The sequence below is a fragment of the Coregonus lavaretus genome (genome assembly GCF_964263955.1).
Source record: "Coregonus lavaretus genome assembly, chromosome: 2".
NCBI lineage: Eukaryota > Metazoa > Chordata > Actinopteri > Salmoniformes > Salmonidae > Coregonus > Coregonus lavaretus.
Window position 1 is genome coordinate 49101862 of NC_139989.1, and position 17849 is coordinate 49119710.

General features: G+C 45.6%; 1 protein-coding gene across 2 annotated transcripts in view; it reads right to left on the bottom strand.

Moving 5' to 3' along the window:
* Nucleotides 1-884: 884 nt before the first annotated feature.
* rbfox3a (RNA binding fox-1 homolog 3a) overlaps nucleotides 885-17849 on the bottom strand; it is a gene marked incomplete at both ends in the record, with an annotated part of 188694 nt that continues 171729 nt past the window's right edge. For both annotated transcript variants that reach the window (XM_084172321.1, XM_084172320.1), the window contains 7 exons: nucleotides 885-929; nucleotides 3140-3218; nucleotides 5210-5268; nucleotides 9805-9844; nucleotides 11018-11150; nucleotides 16859-16912; nucleotides 17121-17181. In XM_084172321.1, the coding sequence (XP_084028447.1) occupies nucleotides 885-929; nucleotides 3140-3218; nucleotides 5210-5268; nucleotides 9805-9844; nucleotides 11018-11150; nucleotides 16859-16912; nucleotides 17121-17181 (471 nt within the window). The remainder of the gene's footprint in view (nucleotides 930-3139; nucleotides 3219-5209; nucleotides 5269-9804; nucleotides 9845-11017; nucleotides 11151-16858; nucleotides 16913-17120; nucleotides 17182-17849) is intronic.

The following is a 17849-nucleotide window of genomic DNA, read 5'->3' on the forward strand; positions in this document are numbered from 1 at the left end:
ATACTGAAAAGTGAATAGTTATCAGGAATTGCACTACTTCATAGATGAATCGACAGTGTAGCCTACTAAAAATAATGATTACCCACCTCTAAACGTCACATACACCTCAGTTAATAATACATGAACATGCGAATCAGTGTGGAAAAAATCTTCATTTCAAACCCTACGTCATTTAGCCTAGAGTGCCATCACATTAGCGAGAGCTAGCCCAGTCTCAACCCCAGGTGAACTCTGACCCCTCTCTGTGGTGCAATGGCCCTCACTCTGCATGCTGTCACACCACATCACTGGTAGGACTCCAATTCAAGTGCATTAGGATACTTCAACATTACAGAGCAATCATACAGTTGACAGTGGCGTCTTGTGAAATAAGAATTAGCAGGGCATAATGATGTATTTGTAATGCTAATTGAAATACGATTTTTTGTTTCCTGATTTAATTGAATTCCAATTCAAGAATAGGCCAAATAACAGTGTATCTAATGCCCCAGTAGATTCTCATCCAGCTGACAGCCACAGCAGAAACACACCTCTCTGATCATGCATCATGCGTGCTACAGTAGGCTCACATTGGTTATGGTGACACAGCACCCATCTACAGCAGTCACATGTGCATAACATAACTTCTCCGAAATCAATCAAAAGCACAAAATGAACACAAAACAAATCATAGGAGCAGACCAATGATGACATCAGAAAGGTTGTAGAAATCAGCTGTAGCGGGAGGGCGGGTGTCAGGGGGAGGGGTCAGCATTGGGACCTGGAAGCTTTTAGTTTGATTTAGCACTCCACGAAGGACGAGGTGTTTGCTTGTTTGTTTATTTGTTTGATTTTTGTTTGTTGGGGGGGTAATGTCTCTCTGTCTTTCTCTCTTTTTCTTTCTGTTAGTAGGGAGTGAAGCGACTGTACCCTCCTCTGTATAGGCTAGCCTGCAACATCAAAGATGAAAAAGGACCAATCAGTATTAAGGTGGCGACAGCTTGGTTGTTGAATTCTGTTTTTTCCACAAATTTCCTTCCTTTATTGGTTTTGTTAAAATGTCTGTGTATGATGGACATGGGATTAAATAGCATTTAATTGAGCTGGTTTAATCAAAGTAATAATAGTTATTGTTCAATAGAGAATGCATAAGTTGGGTATGTGTGTGTGTTATGAGGAGGGGTGGTCGAGGTGTTGGAGCTGGAGGATAATGAACCTGGTAGTGATAAAGTATGAACGTGGTCTGAAATAATTTTGCTCTTTTTACCAGAGAGAAAAAACCCTTTCCTAGATATCCATATTCTTCTTTTGTTATGCCACATGGAGAAGTGGGCCCCGCCCTCAAATGCAGTTTCCATGCATTAATTACATTAAGCAACAAATTGGAAAATACTGTGCTTGTTTCATGCTTTTGACTGTAGGAAAACATTCCTTATGGAATGGCTTTCCAGGCTACAACAATGTCATAGATCCAACCAAAGCTAATTAAGTTCAAAGGAGTTTAAACATAATTCCCTTTCTAGTCCAACCGTGGTGCCCACACCTTTCTGGATGTGTATTGCACCAGAGGATATTGCTCCCTAGGTTTACTGCAATGCTCTGGTTAACCAGGACAAACACACACACACACACACACACACACACACACACACACACACACACACACACACACACACACACACACACACACACACACACACACACACACACACACACACACACACACTCACACATATCCCCTGTACTCTGAGCAATTCTGCTGCTTTTTGGACAACCTCCAAAGGCGAAGCCCCAAACCTTCAAAGGCTAATTTCCCTTCATTTAAGGGAACCCTCTTACTTGTATAAAACTTTCATCAGTATAAAAAAGCATTAGCACATTTTTTGCACGCCGGAAATCAGCAAAGAGAATTTTAAGCAACCTCGGAGGAACTAATTATTGAAAGGATTCTAAATGCAAAAATCGCTGTGCTCTCCTTCGGAACCATTAATCAAATAGGACTAAAGAATTAGTAACCAAACCAATTATTTTTTCTCAGCACTTCTGAATCTATTTCATGGTGTGTCTCTGCACTGTAAGTTCTGAACTCCTATTGTGTCAAGATGGTTAATTCACTACCAGGGTCTCGTACCTCACCAGCTTCCACCCCACCACAGTGATCCCCTCAACTTGCCTCACACACACAACCCAAGCTCAGACATGAAGGGCCAAATTCAGCCTGACTAAGAGTGGCAGAGAAGGGAAGGAAATTTGGAGGAAAAGAAGCACAGTTTTTAATTAAGTAAATGAAGAGGAAAAAAATTAATGTCTTAATTAATGAAAGCTTTTAGCTAGCAGCTGCACCGGGGAACTGTACGCAGTTTTTTATGTTGTTGAAAAATCGCATGCATGCCGGAATGGTAAATTTGAGTCATTTGTCTGGCAGAGAGCGCTCGTCCCATCAACCTTGTGGGCTGGAGGGGTGAGTGAGAGAACGCCCTCCCTCGAACCCTCCCTCCATCGCTCTCTTTCTCTTCCATGTCCCACGGCACACTGCTGCATGCGTTTGATGGTCGTTAATCTTTCAAATAAGTCTATCAGTCACATGCCCTCATTGTAAAACAAAACATTGAGAAACTATCTCCCCATTAGAGGATGGTCTTTTACTGATAGTATTTTCATCTTTGATGTTAGCTGCAAAAGCTAGCTAAAAACAGACATTAACGATTCAACTTCACCCCTTCAAGTTTAGAGTTTGGCTGAAGGGAAGAATGGAACAACTCATTTGGAGTTGAATAGTGACAGGAATAGAATGATTATACTAGTGTATAAGATGCCCATGTGTTTGGATTGAATTAGTTGTAGTGATCATTCCCATTTTAGTAGTAAAAAGCCTGAATAAAATTAACATTGTATGAGGTGAGATTGTGTGACATAACATGAAACAAATCCATTTCACTGAATTCACAATGACCACATGCCAGAGAATTCTGCTGCGCTCCACTAGGTCGTGCCAAACAGCATGACAAAGAGGGAATAAAGCCCACTGACTTGGCTTAGTTCAATGGTCTTTATCTCCGAGTGCTCCTGGAGCGACAGAGTACTGCGGCTGGTGGCCTCTGCTCTGTGTTAGTATGGCTAGCCAACAACAGGGTGCAGAGGAAAGCGAGAGTGGACTTACCATGGTCCCCACACTGTATGTAGCGGCAGGGCCGATTGTGTGATGGTAGGGGTCTGCTGTTGCATAGACTCTGCCATAGCTGCAATGGAAAAGGACAGGAGATTATGGTCATTGACATATAGTATATTTTCAATGCTTGTTTGATACTTGGCCCTAAAGTCAACATTTTCAAGTCTCTAAAACAATTATTTCCCTCTCTCTACCCCCTGGTTTAGAAAATGATACAAGGCTGAGTAGAAAATGAGTTCAAAGGTGATTGGATCATTCTCTGTGAATACACATTGTCCTTTTCATTGTCACCTCTATTAGTTGGTAGGGATGGGTACTGAGGGGTGAGAGAAAGAGAAACGGAGAGAATGAAAGAGAAAACAGAGAGAGATATAGGTGCTGGAGGGCTTGGACCCAGTCTGTGTGCGCTCTCTCACCCTGCTGTTGTTTACCCAAGCTGAACAGTGGGCTCACACCCCTGTCTTTTCATTGTTGCTGGTTTGGAACTAATCCTTCCAATTTCCTTCTGAAACAGGACAAGATGTGCGCCTTATTTATTTATTTACTCGACTTCACATATTCCTCTATTGACTTTTTTTTTCTTCAATGCTCGCTTGCAAATGAGGGTCTGTATGGAGCAGATAAGGCACTCCCAGCCAAGGACTGAGGGCATCAAATCAACCAGGAATAAAAACCAAGAGGCGAGAGGGAGAAATGTCATTTTCCTCAAGGAGACAAGACATACAGCCTACATGGCTTGAGCGGGGCGAGGAGGACATTATATAAGTTATATAAGATCTAAATATGGTGTCCCGTTTGAGTCCAACACCCAAGGTCAGTGAGCAGGACGTGGAGGGGTAAGGAGCTGGATGAGAAGGCTCCCTGGGGAGAAGATGGGAGAGGATGGGCTCTACCATGACATGGTCAGAGGTGGTCTCTGTGATACTCTTATCTACTGTGAGCACCAAACCCCAGAGGCCCACTAAGGCTAATCTATCTACAAAATGGGCTCTCACCAGAGTGGCATTGCTAACCACCTCGGGGTCACGCGGCTTCACTACGCTGATTGGCCCCTGGCAGGGCCTCTGTAATACAAAGCAGGCCTGTGGGCACAAGCTTTTTGGAAAATGAATGTTTCATATTTTACGGGGATTTGACAAGCCTCTTATGATCCTTGTGACCTCCTTTCATGATTGGCTGATTGCTCCACTGGTAAGTCTGATAAGGTATTGCTGAGACAAACCCCTATTGATCCAATGGGCATGACCGCTTATTCAAAAATAAACAAACAGACAAGGGAAGCAAAACAAACCAAAACAAACAACTCGGGCGAATTACATTAAATCTCAGGGGGAAAATATAGGCAAGAGAAACAGGAATTAAATCACTCCCAGAGGAAAAAGCCGCTGTCCAATTTCTGCTTCCTCCGAGCACGGCTGCTCATAATTCGAAGCGCGGCGAGGCCAGATAAATCTTACATTATCGATATGATCTTCAGGCTCTCAGGCAGGGTGTACGTTATCACAAGTGACATGCTCAATCCCTCCCAGATTAGATTCCCAAACCAGCCCACATCCAGTCTGACAGCGGCTTTGAAGGCCCGAATGAATCAGCCACGCCTCCTCAAACGGAGCACACCTGAACCCGAATGACATCAGTCAGAAGTGATAGAGTCCCTGCCCATCCATCCCTCTCTCCCTTCCTCCTGCAGACCCCAGGCCATTCATAAATACAGTTGATATACCCGCTCACCCGTCAAAGGCAGAGAGGCATGGGATAGATCTTCTGTTCTTTTTTCATCTTGTCGAACAAGGTTACTTTTTTTGTGTGCTTTAGCCTGAGGCCATAGTGGATCTCCTAATGGACAGTTCAATCTAAGGGAGGGTCACAACTCCAGAGAGAGTTTATCTTCACCCTTCTATGTGGGAGATACTTTGGAGAGTGGGGAAAGGTTGAAGTCATTTGTCAGACCTTGTCACAACTTCTAATTTAATCCATCACAATATCAATGGTCTTTTCTTTTTTCAAGTAATATTAGTTATTCTATATTATGTATTATTGCAGCACGTGGAATGCACTCACCTGTCACTGTAGGCAGCAGCTGTGGTGGGCTGGGCGTATCTGTATGCAGCGTAACCCCCCTGTTGGAAACTCAGACAGTTAGACAACCCCCCACAACAGCATGTATATCACCAATATAAACAGGAGGAGAAGAATAGCATTTACTAAAAGATCCAACATCGGGTTTGAAACATTGTCCATTGTTGGGAACATATCAGAACTGCATATTCTGTTCATTTTTCAAGTATTCATATGAAACCATTCAAAAAGTCACATTTCTTTAAATTGAAGAGTATGCACAGAGGCAACGCAAGGTGCAAGACTCCCAGAATACAGCCAGAGGGAGCTGTTTAATATTTGGTGGCTGAGGCAGCGGAGAATGAATGATCCCTGTGAGACTGGGGAGGGGAGCCAATGCGTTCCCTCTGGGGGACAGTGCGTGACAGGAGGTGCACAACACGGTCCACATGAGACAGAACAGAACAGTTGTGTGATAACGCTCCCCAAATTCAGTCCACATTCAGAATGGGGAAGCAGCACTGGCCTGCTGCATTATTGAAGAGACCCCTTTTTCTTTACACGTACCATGTTGCACAGGAGCAAACCAAGACGTACAGTGCCTTCAGAAAGTATTCACACCTCTTGAGTTCTTACACATTTTGGTGTGTTACAGCCTGAATTTAAAATGGATTAAATTGAGATGTTGTGTCACTGGCCTACACACAATAACCCATAATTCCAAAGTGAAATTCAGACATTTTTACAAATTATTTAAAAATGAAAAGCTGAAATGTCGTCAGTCAATAAGTATTCAACCCCATTGTTATGGCAAGCCTAAATAAGTTCAGGAGTAGAAATGTGCTTAACAAGTCACATAAGTTGAATGGACTCACTCTGTGTGCAATAATAGTGTTTAACATGATTTTTGAATGACTACCTCATCTCTGTACCACACACATACAAGCATCTGTAAGGTCCCTCAGTCGAGCAGTGAATTTCAAACACAGATTAATCCACAAAGACCAGGGAGGTTTTCCAATGCCTCGCAAAGAAGGTCACCTATTGGTAGATGGGTAAAAATAAAAAAAAGCAGACATTGAATATCCCTTTGAGCATGGTGAAGTTATTAATTACACTTTGGATGGTGTATCAATACACCCAGTCACTACAAAGATACAGGCGTCCTTCCTAGCTCAGTTGCCTGAGAGGAAGGTAACCTCTCAGGGATTTCACCACGAGGCCAATGGTGACTTTAAAACAGTTTGAGTTTAATGGCTGTAATAGGAGAAAACTGAGGATGGATCATTGTAGTTAATCCATAATACTAACCTAATTGACAGAGTGAAAAGAAGGAAGCCTGTACAGAATAAAAAATATTCCAAAACACGCATCATGTTTGCAACAAGGCACTAAAGTAAAACTTCAAAGAAATGAACTTTATGTCCTGAATACAAAGCGTTAAGTTTGGGGCAAATCCAACACAATACATCACTGAGTACCACTCTTCATATTTTCAAGCATAGTGGTGGCTGCATCATGTTATGGGCATGCTTGTCATCGGCAAGGACTAGGGAGTTTTTTAAGATAAAAAGAAACGGAATAGAGCTAAGCACAGGCAAAATCCTTCCAACAGACACTGGGAGACAAATTCACTTTTCAGCAGGACAATAACCTAAAAGTTGCTTACCAAGATGACATTGAATGTTCCTGAGTGGCCCAGTTACAGTTTTGACTTAAATCAGCTTGAAAATCAATGGCAAGACTTGAAAATGGCTGTCTAGCAATGGTCAACAACCAACTTGACAGATCTTGAATCATTTTAAAAGTAATTATGTGCAAATATTGTACAATCCAGGTGTGCAAAGCTCTTAGAGACTTACCCAGAAAGACCAAAGGAGATTCTATGAATACTTATATAAATAGATATTTCTATATTTCATTTTCAATAAATTAGCAAATATCTCTAAAAACATGTTTTCACTTTGTCATTATGGGGTATTGTGTGTAGATCTGTGAGAAAAATATTTATTTAATCAATGTTGAATTCACGCTGTAACACAACAAAATATGGAATAAGTCAAGGGTTATGAATACTTTCTGAAGGCACTGTAACTGGGGCTTAGTGTTTGGGATGTCAGGACCTGTGTATTAATTTGAGTGGGAGAAGGAATTAAAAACTTGATTGAGGAGAGCAGTCATTACTCCAACTGAAAAATGAAGCTGTTCACCTACTGTTTTTCTATTAGCGCCAATGGAGCGTTGGCCCATCTCCATCCTACATCCTATGGTGGGTATATAGGTGATAGTGCTGAGAGTGCTTTTTGAGTTCGGTTTGGTTTCGGTTTGACTATTAAAAAATAATCACGGTTTTCGTATATATATATTTTTTTAAACATTAAATGCACTACGCATTATGTCGTTTGAATGCTGTAACAGCACAGAATAAAACAATTAATAAAAGTCCCATGATGGTAGTGACTGTCCATTACGTCAAATGTAAGATACTGCTCTCTATCCCTCTCGATCGCACATCTTCTGTATCTTCTCTCCCTCTCAGTGCGCCCCACACAGACCAGACAAGTAGGTAGTTAATTACCACGTTTTCCGCGATAATCTACGTCAAATATTGGCCTGTTGGAAACTACAACTCCCTACTACATCGCACAATATAGAGAAACTGGGCAAAGTGCGCATTGAGCTCACAGAAAAAAATTAAAATAAATGAGATTTCAGTTAATCGCTCAGCACTAATAGGTGGTTGTTAATGATACATGTTTTCATTTATTTTTTTACTTGGGGAGGGGGGGGTCCAAAGACGAGCTACACTACTGTGGAGATGGAACATCTAACGACTGTGGCCAGGGCTCTTTGGGGAATCAAGTCAGAGGGCAGATGGGCCAGGCGCTGGGTTTGAGTCATCCCCCCTGCCCATGGAGGCAGGAAGTAATGGCTAAGGTTTACAGCAACAGAACCCAACAACACACAGCCACAATAAATCACTTGCACACATTGTCAAATCCTGCACACAACAGTCCAACACATTTGTTATTGTGTCTCGCCCCATTGTGTGTACATGCGTGTACACGTCACGTGTGTGCCTGAGTGTGTATGAATATGAATACACCATTCCTAATATACTCCCTGTGAAGCAGGGTCTCATGTTGTGGTATCATCCTGGATGCTCTTTTTAATGGCAAGTGCTTCAGGACTGTTGAAATTAATGGAATTTGACTAGGTCATGACAGTGACAGACATGGCTACTGTCTTCTAAATGATAGTGGAGGACAGAGAGGCTTGTGGGACTTGCTGTTGTTGTCACAGAAGAAAATCTGGGTGCACTCGGGCAGTCTGAAGCCGTTCAGTGTCCGTGCAGTGGCCACTGCCAAAACTAATGTCAGTAAAGCACAGGGGGAAAGACTGACGGCTTGAGCGATGGGGCGAGATACCCCGGGACTGGTCAGAGGGCACTGAGACCCAGGGCTTAGCTGGAGGTGAGGAGAGGAGGGAGGGAGGGAGGGAGGGAGGGAGGGAGGGGGGGAGGGAGGGAGGGAGGGAGGGAGGGAGGGAGGGGTTTGGAGCCAAACACCCAGGGCCGACATGACCGCTTTAAGCCACTACAATGTTCACTCTACGGCCACTGGTGTCGCTAACAGCCACTCACAAACAGTGCTATGACATGGGGCTGTGTTTGAGCCATATATCATTGTGGAGTCCAGCACTTTTGTTCCCAGACATTGGCCCTTTGCTCATATGCAGACAGGGTGAAAGTAAGAGGCAATCAGTAGCACTGTTGTCTGGGCCTGCTGTCATCTCCCTATTGCAGAGGACAAAAAAACCTACAGATTCAAACAACAAATTACATCCCCCCCAAACGCTTGGACTGCTGTCAAACTGGGGCAGCGTGGTAATTTCAGCATTATCTCCACAGCGTCCCCCTTTTCTCTGTCAAGGGCAGCGTGCATTGGGGCCGGCCTGACGCTGTGTGTGCTGTGGCCCCTGCCTGCATGGACAGCCCCAGAGGGAAGCTTAATCCCTTTATCTGCCTCCGCTCCTCTTATCTCTCACACCGTGATGGCTGGGAGGCACACAGGCTCACTAAGGCCCCACGATGGCCCCCTGGGCCAGACAGAGAGAGGGCTGTCCCCGCCCAGACACACAGAGACAGACAGAGACAGACAGACAGGCATGTATGTTCGCAAACACGCACGCACGCGCACACAAACACACAAACACACAGACAGGCACATACACAAACACACAAACACACAGACAGGTACAGATATAGGGCGGAGACAAGCCACCTCCAAAAGCCATTTTAAGGGGAGAGACGACCCGACTTGACACAGGACACTGAGCTGGGGTCTGTCTGTTTGCCAAAGTCTGACATCATAGGAGAGAGAGGAAGAGGAGGGAGGAGCTGAGGGGGTTTTACATTTTGTTGTCGGGTTTCTTGGCACGGCAGACAGAGGCCTAATCGACGCGGGCTTGGCAGAGAGGCAGGGGTAACGCTGGGGGCTGGAGAGATTGCGTTTTAGTCTCCAGGGCTGGCTGCTTTTGTCTGCTTTACTTCTGTTTCATCTGAGCACGCAGAGAGAGAAAGAGCCAACGGTACTTACATAGATTTCTGCTCCGTAGAAGCCATCCTGGTACACCACTCTGTGAAATGAGAGAGCAATGGGGGAGTTAATCTGGGTTATGGGTGGTTTTATATGCAGCCAGATTGGATCGGCACACTGATGTTTAGATCCTAGCCTATTTCCAATGAGAGCAAGTCAAGCAGACATTTGCATGGCGTAAAACAAGAATGATGGAAGTGGGCTCTGCACGTCTACAGGGTCAGCTCTTAGCAGCTGCAGCGCACTACAAATAATGAATGACATATTTAGGGGGGGAAATGCATCCATTTCACAATTCCCATGCAATTTTCTGCTCTGGTAAAAAAAAATAGGTATTTCCAGTCACTGCAGTGTTGTCAGGAGGCTACGGTGGAGGGGAGGAGGTAGAGAAAGGGACGGGGGGATGAAAAGAGAGAGCTCAGCAGGGAAGGAGCTCGGTCACATGATGCTAACATATAAATCACTGGGACGTCAGGAGAGGAAGTAGGGAGTGGAGAGGAGAGGAGGTGGGGAGAGGAGAGGAGAGGAGAGGAGAGGAGAGGAGAGGAGAGGAGAGGAGAGGAGAGGAGAGGAGAGGAGAGGAGAGGAGAGGAGAGGAGAGGAGAGGAGAGGAGAGGAGAGGAGAGGAGAGGAGAGGAGAGGAGAGGAGAGGAGAGGAGAGCCCCAGAGTGGGTGGGAGGTGTAGAGGACCCAGAGTCCTAGGACCCGTCCTCATCACTGGAGCCCTCTCCTCCCCTCTCCTCTCTTCCCCTCTACTCTCCACTCATCGCCACAGACAGGCCCTGATCTAATCACAGATAGCCAGGCAGCCAGGCTAGGCCCAGGGTTAGCTAGACCTCTCCTCTCCCCTACACTCCCATTGCCACCCAGACACCCAGGCAGGCAGCCAGCCAGGCAGGCAGTGTGCTGATAAGAGAGAAGTGTGAGGCTGAATGCTTCACATCAACCAGGAGATCATCACAGTCCAGTGAGACCTGCCCAGTAATATACTATCTCTGCTTTCTATAGCTTCCTATGGCCTTGATATTCATCCTTTGCAACACACACACACACACACACACACAGATAGCACTTATGCACAAATGCACACACATGAAATAACACAATTGTTTGCAAATGCAGCCACCAAACGTTTGAGAGTAGAACTGTTATAATAGCATGGTTCATTGTTGATGTTGTCAGTAAAGTGTACTACAGGTCCACAGATACTCACGCTCCATAGGCTGGAATAGGTGGTGGAGGAGGTGCTGTGCGGAAGGTGTTGTACACAGCCCGCCCCCGGCCTCGCAAGTGGGCACCCCTATAGGCCACCGTAGCCCCTGTGGCCGGGTAAGGGAAACCTGTTACTGTGAAAAAAACACATAGGAAGGAGGACTTCAGAGAGATGGAATGTTGGCATTGCTTACATTACTGACAGAACACATTATATAGAGACATGTGGCAGTGGTTTCTCCTATGACAGAATACATTAGGGAAAGACAAAGAAACAATAGATGTAATCTTTTCTGGGTGCGCCTCATCGAGCACTCTCCCCTTCCCCAGTCACTGCTATGTGCCGTACTCAGCAAGGATCCACATTTTGCTGTACGCATCCTTCCTGACGCCGCCTGCCACCGCCTCCCTCGCCACCCAGGGGTAGCCTTGAAACACAGCCTGGTAATGGATGCAATCCCACTAGTTTCACACCGTGGCGTTCACCTGGTTTAGGCAACAGTATGCTAGCTGAGGGGGAGGGGGAAGGTTGTTCTAGGTTGTTGTAGGTAGGTAAGGAGCAGTGTTGTGTGGTGTTGTAGTACAGACAGAGACAGGTGGGAGGTGAAGGTTGCTGTGCAGCAATGCTGGATGTGCAGGCCCTGGGGGAGCATGGAGCAGATGGGCTGGACAGTGGGACCACTGAGACCCAAACCTCCGGCTGACCCCATCCCACACCCCATCTGTGACCCCCCTCAGCCTATCACAGTCCCACACCTGTCCTCCAGCAGCGGTTACCAGCCAATGGTGATGGGGGATGGGTGGGGGGTGTTGGGGGGAGGTGCCATGGTCAGCGTTATAAATTAGAGGATAGGCTCTGGGCTGGGAGATCCCCAGATCTCTCCTTAACCTTCAATCAGTCCAGTCACTGTCTGATTACGAACTGCAGCGCTGCATACAAACACACCTCTCTCTCTCTCTCTATGATTAACCTGGCAAAAATACAACCCCCCCCCCCCCCCCCCCCTCTCTCTCTCTCTCTGTCTCGTCATGATTAACCTGGCCCTGAGTTTAAGGTTCCTCCTGCTCTCGCCACAGTCTCCCCCTCTCCTCTCCACCCCCACTCCATCACAACAATGCTAACCCATCATTTCTATTATTCTTCATCCTGGGCAAAAAGCCCCCTCATCTCCCTCGGACTGATTCAGTCATTACCTTGGCATGATTTGGGTGAATTCATTTTTGCAGTGAGGCTGGAGTGTAACTGTGTATGAACAGGAGGGTATATAGGGAGGAGCAGGAGATCACACATACAACACATTCATAACACTATCAAATTATCTTCCAATGGACTCACAAGAGCAAAACTAAACACAGTGGAATCACACCTAGTGATTTTACAGTAAGTCTGCAATGGAGTTATATGATACCCCGTATAGAACCACTCCTATAGACTGGTATAGGATTTCGTCTGGGGGTCAATGGCCATTACGGCTGGCTGTATAGTGTAATGTAGTGTTAACCCTGCAGGTGGATGGGATTGGGAAGCGTCCTAATGAACGGTACACACCAGCAACCCTGCTGACAGGGAGACAGATTAGTGGTGCTTTTTAAAACACGGACAGCCAGGTTTAATGTCTGACGCCATTAACATCTCCCTCCATTAGGGGCTCCACACATATTCAACGCCTGCATGTCATTTGGGCGGGAAACTCCCCCTATTTCCTCCCGAGCAGCCAGGGCACTTTGTTTGCTGCCGACCCAGCAGCAATAAACTGGTAAGACTCACAAGGTGGTCCTTTCGCTTTGGTGATTTATAATGCTGACCTTGACATTTAAATTAGTCTTTTTTTTTTTGGAGAGTCTGACATATAAGCTCAGTTGCTAAATGGCAAAAACAATCCTCTTTGATATTTTCAGGAGTTTTTTTTCTTCTCCCTTGTACAAATCGCTAGCATTTTTAGGGCTCCAAATCTTCAATTTCCTTCTTTTAGGTGGGGGGGGGGGGTGGGGGGGGGGGGGGGGGGGTTGGGGGGGGGGGGGTTGCAATCTGCGTTCTATGATATATGTGAATGTAAACTCATAATGAGTTGGCGATAGGCTACACTGCTTCAATAATAACCCATAAATCAAAAGTTGTTGTCACACTTTGGTAAACCCATGAAAAGCAACAACAGCTACAGCGGCGTTTGGGAGCACAAAACTGGTCTAGCCACCAAAGTCAAACACCTTTCTGAGAGAGAGGATGGATGGCTGGGGGAAAATCGGAGTAATGTGCTGGAGGGCGGCAGGGTCACACCGCACCTCATATGTCATATGTGTCAAGTTGAGGGGAGCTCAATACCTTTACACAGCCAGCCAGCCAGTCGGACCTAACCTCTCCTAATCCTGCTCTGTGCAAATTATGGGGTCAAAGCCAGCCTTGAAAAAAAATTCTCACTGTTGATCTCTTTAATGCTTCCTTCTCAAATAAGTCAGTGGAATGAGCACTTAATTCAAGCACTGGGGACCCAAAACAGCTTAATCTAATCAAGTCACTGGAGCTTAATTATCCCCTCAACAATGAGAGGATCTGTCCAGATATATTAATATGACAATTAGCCTTTCTATTCTGTCATTTACTCAGCTGGTGGCTTTCAGACGGTCCACACCAAACTTCACCTTTGGAAGTGAAAACATCAAGAGCTCTACTCATCTCCTTCTATCCCCTTAGGAATTAGTAGCAGAGAGAGAAGAAGTGGCTCTCTGACTCGTACAGTCTTGTTTGAAATGGATTCCCTGGTTCAGTTAGTGTAGGCAGGCAGAGCGGCTTGGTAGCTGTCAATTGTGCTGAAATTGACACACCATGCTATAGAAAAGACTAGGAAATACACCATTGAAATACATCCTACCATCATCATGAGTTGAGGTATTACATAATATTCATATTTTCATAGTAATATACATTTCTCCCTGGAGATGTATTTTGACGAAAATACAACAAAATATCCCCCATACTAGACAATGCTATCTGTCTCTGCCCTAATATCTCTCACCCTCTACCCCCCACCCCCTACCCCCCCAGTCCATTTGAGTGGGAACCCAATGCGCCTGCTGTTCACAGGACCCCCTCCACAGCTCCCTTACGGAGGGCTCCAGGGAAGTCTTGGGTTGCAGGGGGAGAGGAGGCAGGAGGCAGCAGAGGACATGGGTCCGGGGGTACACACCACAGGGCTGGGGCTGGTGCCGCCACTACCCCAGTCACCGCCACGCAGCCTCCTATCAGTAGGAGGAGCCAGTGTACCCTGCAAGAGGTTAAGAGCAGGGAGCCTGCGTGAAGCTCTCATCCGTCATTCTCCTGAATGGGTTTTGAGGACAATAAACCTGTAGCGCCAGGACGAATGGAGACGGAGTGCGCTGTCACCACACCACGATTTATAGCTCCCAATTTCACTGATCTCCCGCACAGAAATTAGGACTGATAAACAGTGATTAATCACCTTTACATCCCATTTCACTCCCACCCAAAGTATATTAAATGTAGCCATGATTATTCAAGAATACCTCCATGGATGGAACCACTAAAATGTGTTTCTTCTTTCGGGGCCATAACAAAATCATCAAAAACATGGTCAGCTGTTGTTTAAAGGCAGACCTGTTGGCTCCTAGTTAGGCCTTTTTGTTACAGAAAGGTATCTCTTATTTATGTTTCCCATGTCCCCAGCTGGCAAGCATATGTTGTCGTTTAGGCTTGGCAAACTTCAGCGCCATGTCAAGACGACTTGAAAAATTAGCAGCCAATAAATCACCATCGCCCCCCGCTTCCCCTGCCTGGAATGGTGGACCACACTCCCTCTGATTTATTACATGATTTGGGCTAGTGTGTTTGTGTGTGTGTGTATCTGTGTGAGTGTGTTTGTGTGTGTGTGTGTGTGTTTGTGTGTGTGTGTGTGTGTGTGTGTGTGTACGTGCATGTGTGCTGCATAGGTCAGAATATGTGTGTATAGGAATGTGTGAATCTATAAATGAAAAAATGTGAGTGTTGTGAATATATAAACATATCTTGGTGTGTATTCATTTGTATGGGATCTGCATGATTTTGAATGCATCTGAGTATTTCATGAGGAGTGTGTTTGTGTGTATTGGGAAAGGGATGGTGGTGTGTGTGTGTATGGGGGGGGGGGTGTAATTGTCAAGGGAAGATGGTGTTGGAACAGGGGGAGAGTTGGGGGGAGGGTGAGGGGGTTGAGGAGGAGGGTGAGAGGGTCTGGAGATGAAATGAAAATGATAGATGACTGCTTTCTGTCATGGACAGTTATTTAGAGGTTCGCCGTAAAGCTGTCCGGGGAATGAACAGATTTTAGTCTAATGAGCAGAAAGGAAAGCCGTTAAAGTGGCGCGATGTGCTCAGCACTTCTTCCAAATGAAATAGTACCATTTCCCCCTCATTAAAATGCAAAGGGTTCATATAACATACAGCAATAAAAGTGGCATGTAGAGGGAGAGAGATAGGGAAAACCCCACTGAGCTTGTCTCATTCCTCCATTACCCTGACCATGAGGAATACCAGCCTTCGACATGGAAGGTGCCAAAAATATCGCTCACTCAATCTCCCTTATTTGGTTAGGTCTGTAAAAGTCAATCTGGTGCACTTGGCAAATCCATCCACGGCAGCAGCCTCCCCAATCTGATAACAGTTGCTGGGGTGGCATGGTCTTAAAATCATTTTTTCGGCTTTACAGTGCACACCCCACAAACAATTGCTCAGGTTGCCTCCACTCTCTCTGTGAGGCTTGGATCATCCACTTCTTATCTGGCCCACAGTTCTATTCCAGATCCACTTTGATCTACAGAGAATGTTGTGTTGGAAGCAGGTTGAGACTGAGCCAGGTTCTAATAAAACCAGTGGGTAGACGTGGATTGGGTCTGTGTGATAGAAGCACTGCTAGAGTGTAGTAGTGCTAGAGTGGTGCTAGACTAGAGGAGTGTAGTAGAGCTAGAGTGGTGCTAGACTAGAGGGGTGTAGTAGAGCTAGAGTGGTGCTAGACTAGAGGAGTGTAGTAGAGCTAGAGTGGTGCTAGACTAGAGGGGTGTAGTAGAGCTAGAGTGGTGCTAGACTAGAGGGGTGTAGTAGAGCTAGAGTGGTGCTAGACTAGAGGGGTGTAGTAGAGCTAGAGTGGTGCTAGACTAGAGGGGTGTAGTAGAGCTAGAGTGGTGCTAGACTAGAGGAGTGGAGTAGAGCTAGAGTGGTGCTAGACTAGAGGAGTGTAGTAGAGCTAGAGTGGTGCTAGACTAGAGGAGTGTAGTAGAGCTAGAGTGGTGCTAGACTAGAGGGGTGTAGTAGAGCTAGAGTGGTGCTAGACTAGAGGGGTGTAGTAGAGCTAGAGTGGTGCTAGACTAGAGGGGTGTAGTAGAGCTAGAGTGGTGCTAGACTAGAGGAGTGGAGTAGAGCTAGAGTGGTGCTAGACTAGAGGAGTGTAATAGTGCTAGAGTGGTGCTAGACTAGAGGGGTGTAGTAGAGCTAGAGTGGTGCTAGACTAGAGGGGTGTAGTAGAGCTAGAGTGGTGCTATACTAGAGGAGTGTAGTAGAGCTAGAGTGGTGCTAGACTAGAGGAGTGGAGTAGAGCTAGAGTGGTGCAGGACTAGAGGAGTGTAGTAGAGCTAGAGTGGTGCTAGACTAGAGGAGTGTAGTAGAGCTAGAGTGGTGCTAGACTAGAGGGGTGTAGTAGAGCTAGAGTGGTGCTAGACTAGAGGAGTGTAGTAGAGCTAGAGTGGTGCTAGACTAGAGGAGTGGAGTAGAGCTAGAGTGGTGCTAGACTAGAGGAGTGGAGTAAAGCTAGAGTGGTGCAGGACTAGAGGAGTGGAGTAGAGAAGGATCTCCTACCGGCATACAGTTCAGGACCATAGACAGCTCCCACCACAGGGTTCAGCTTCCAGCCTATGGGGAGAGAGATAGAGAGACAGAGAAAGAGAGAGAGAAAGAGAGAGAGAGAGATTGAGAGAAGAGAGAGAGATAGAGAGAGAGGAGAGAGTGTGTATGGGTTAAGCAGGGTTAAACAAAGTAAGAGAACCCCAAACTAGTGAATATTGTCCTTCATGTACAGTATCTGAACAAAGTTGTAGCTTAGACAAGAGGCAGATTTTACCATTTGTGTACGGGTTGGCCACTTTTTTGTTTGTCATCACTCTTGCTGTTGCATTGTTCACCTGTTCCCCCAAAAAACAAAATGGTGCCACAGTTATAAAATACCCATCCAAAAGGCAGGCCAAATGACTGGCAGAGAAATACCACACAAATTCAGTAAAATTAGTCTGAATTATGCAAATGACCATAGAAGTTCACAAGACTGGAGAGGTTCAATTAGCCAGAGGAGACAATGGCCTTAAATCACCTTTACATTAATGTATTCATGATTTACATTTTCTTTTGAGATGATTCTATTACTGTAGCAAGTGGGAAAGCATGCACCAATTACCTACGGATATGAAAGAGAAAAAGCCAAAAGCAACACAGGTAATTGGTTGGATAAACAAACGTATTCAAAAGAAAAACTAAAAGACAGACCACTTAGATTCCCTCCATTTTGACCTGATGGGAATGACTGAATAGTGGCCTTCATTTATAGTAAACAAGACCAACATGAAAAGTATTATTCTTTTTTAAACAGGCAAGACCAATTGATGTCAACAGGGTGTGTTGGTAGGTAGGTAGGTAGGTCTTCTTTATCCAGATATGACAGTGAGGTCCTTATGGGATGATGAGAGCATACATTCCCTCTCCAGGCATAATGATGGAAAACTGGCACGTCCATCTTGACATGTATGGATCCCTGGTTCCACTGAGTGCTTCCGACACATACCAATATGCATGCATG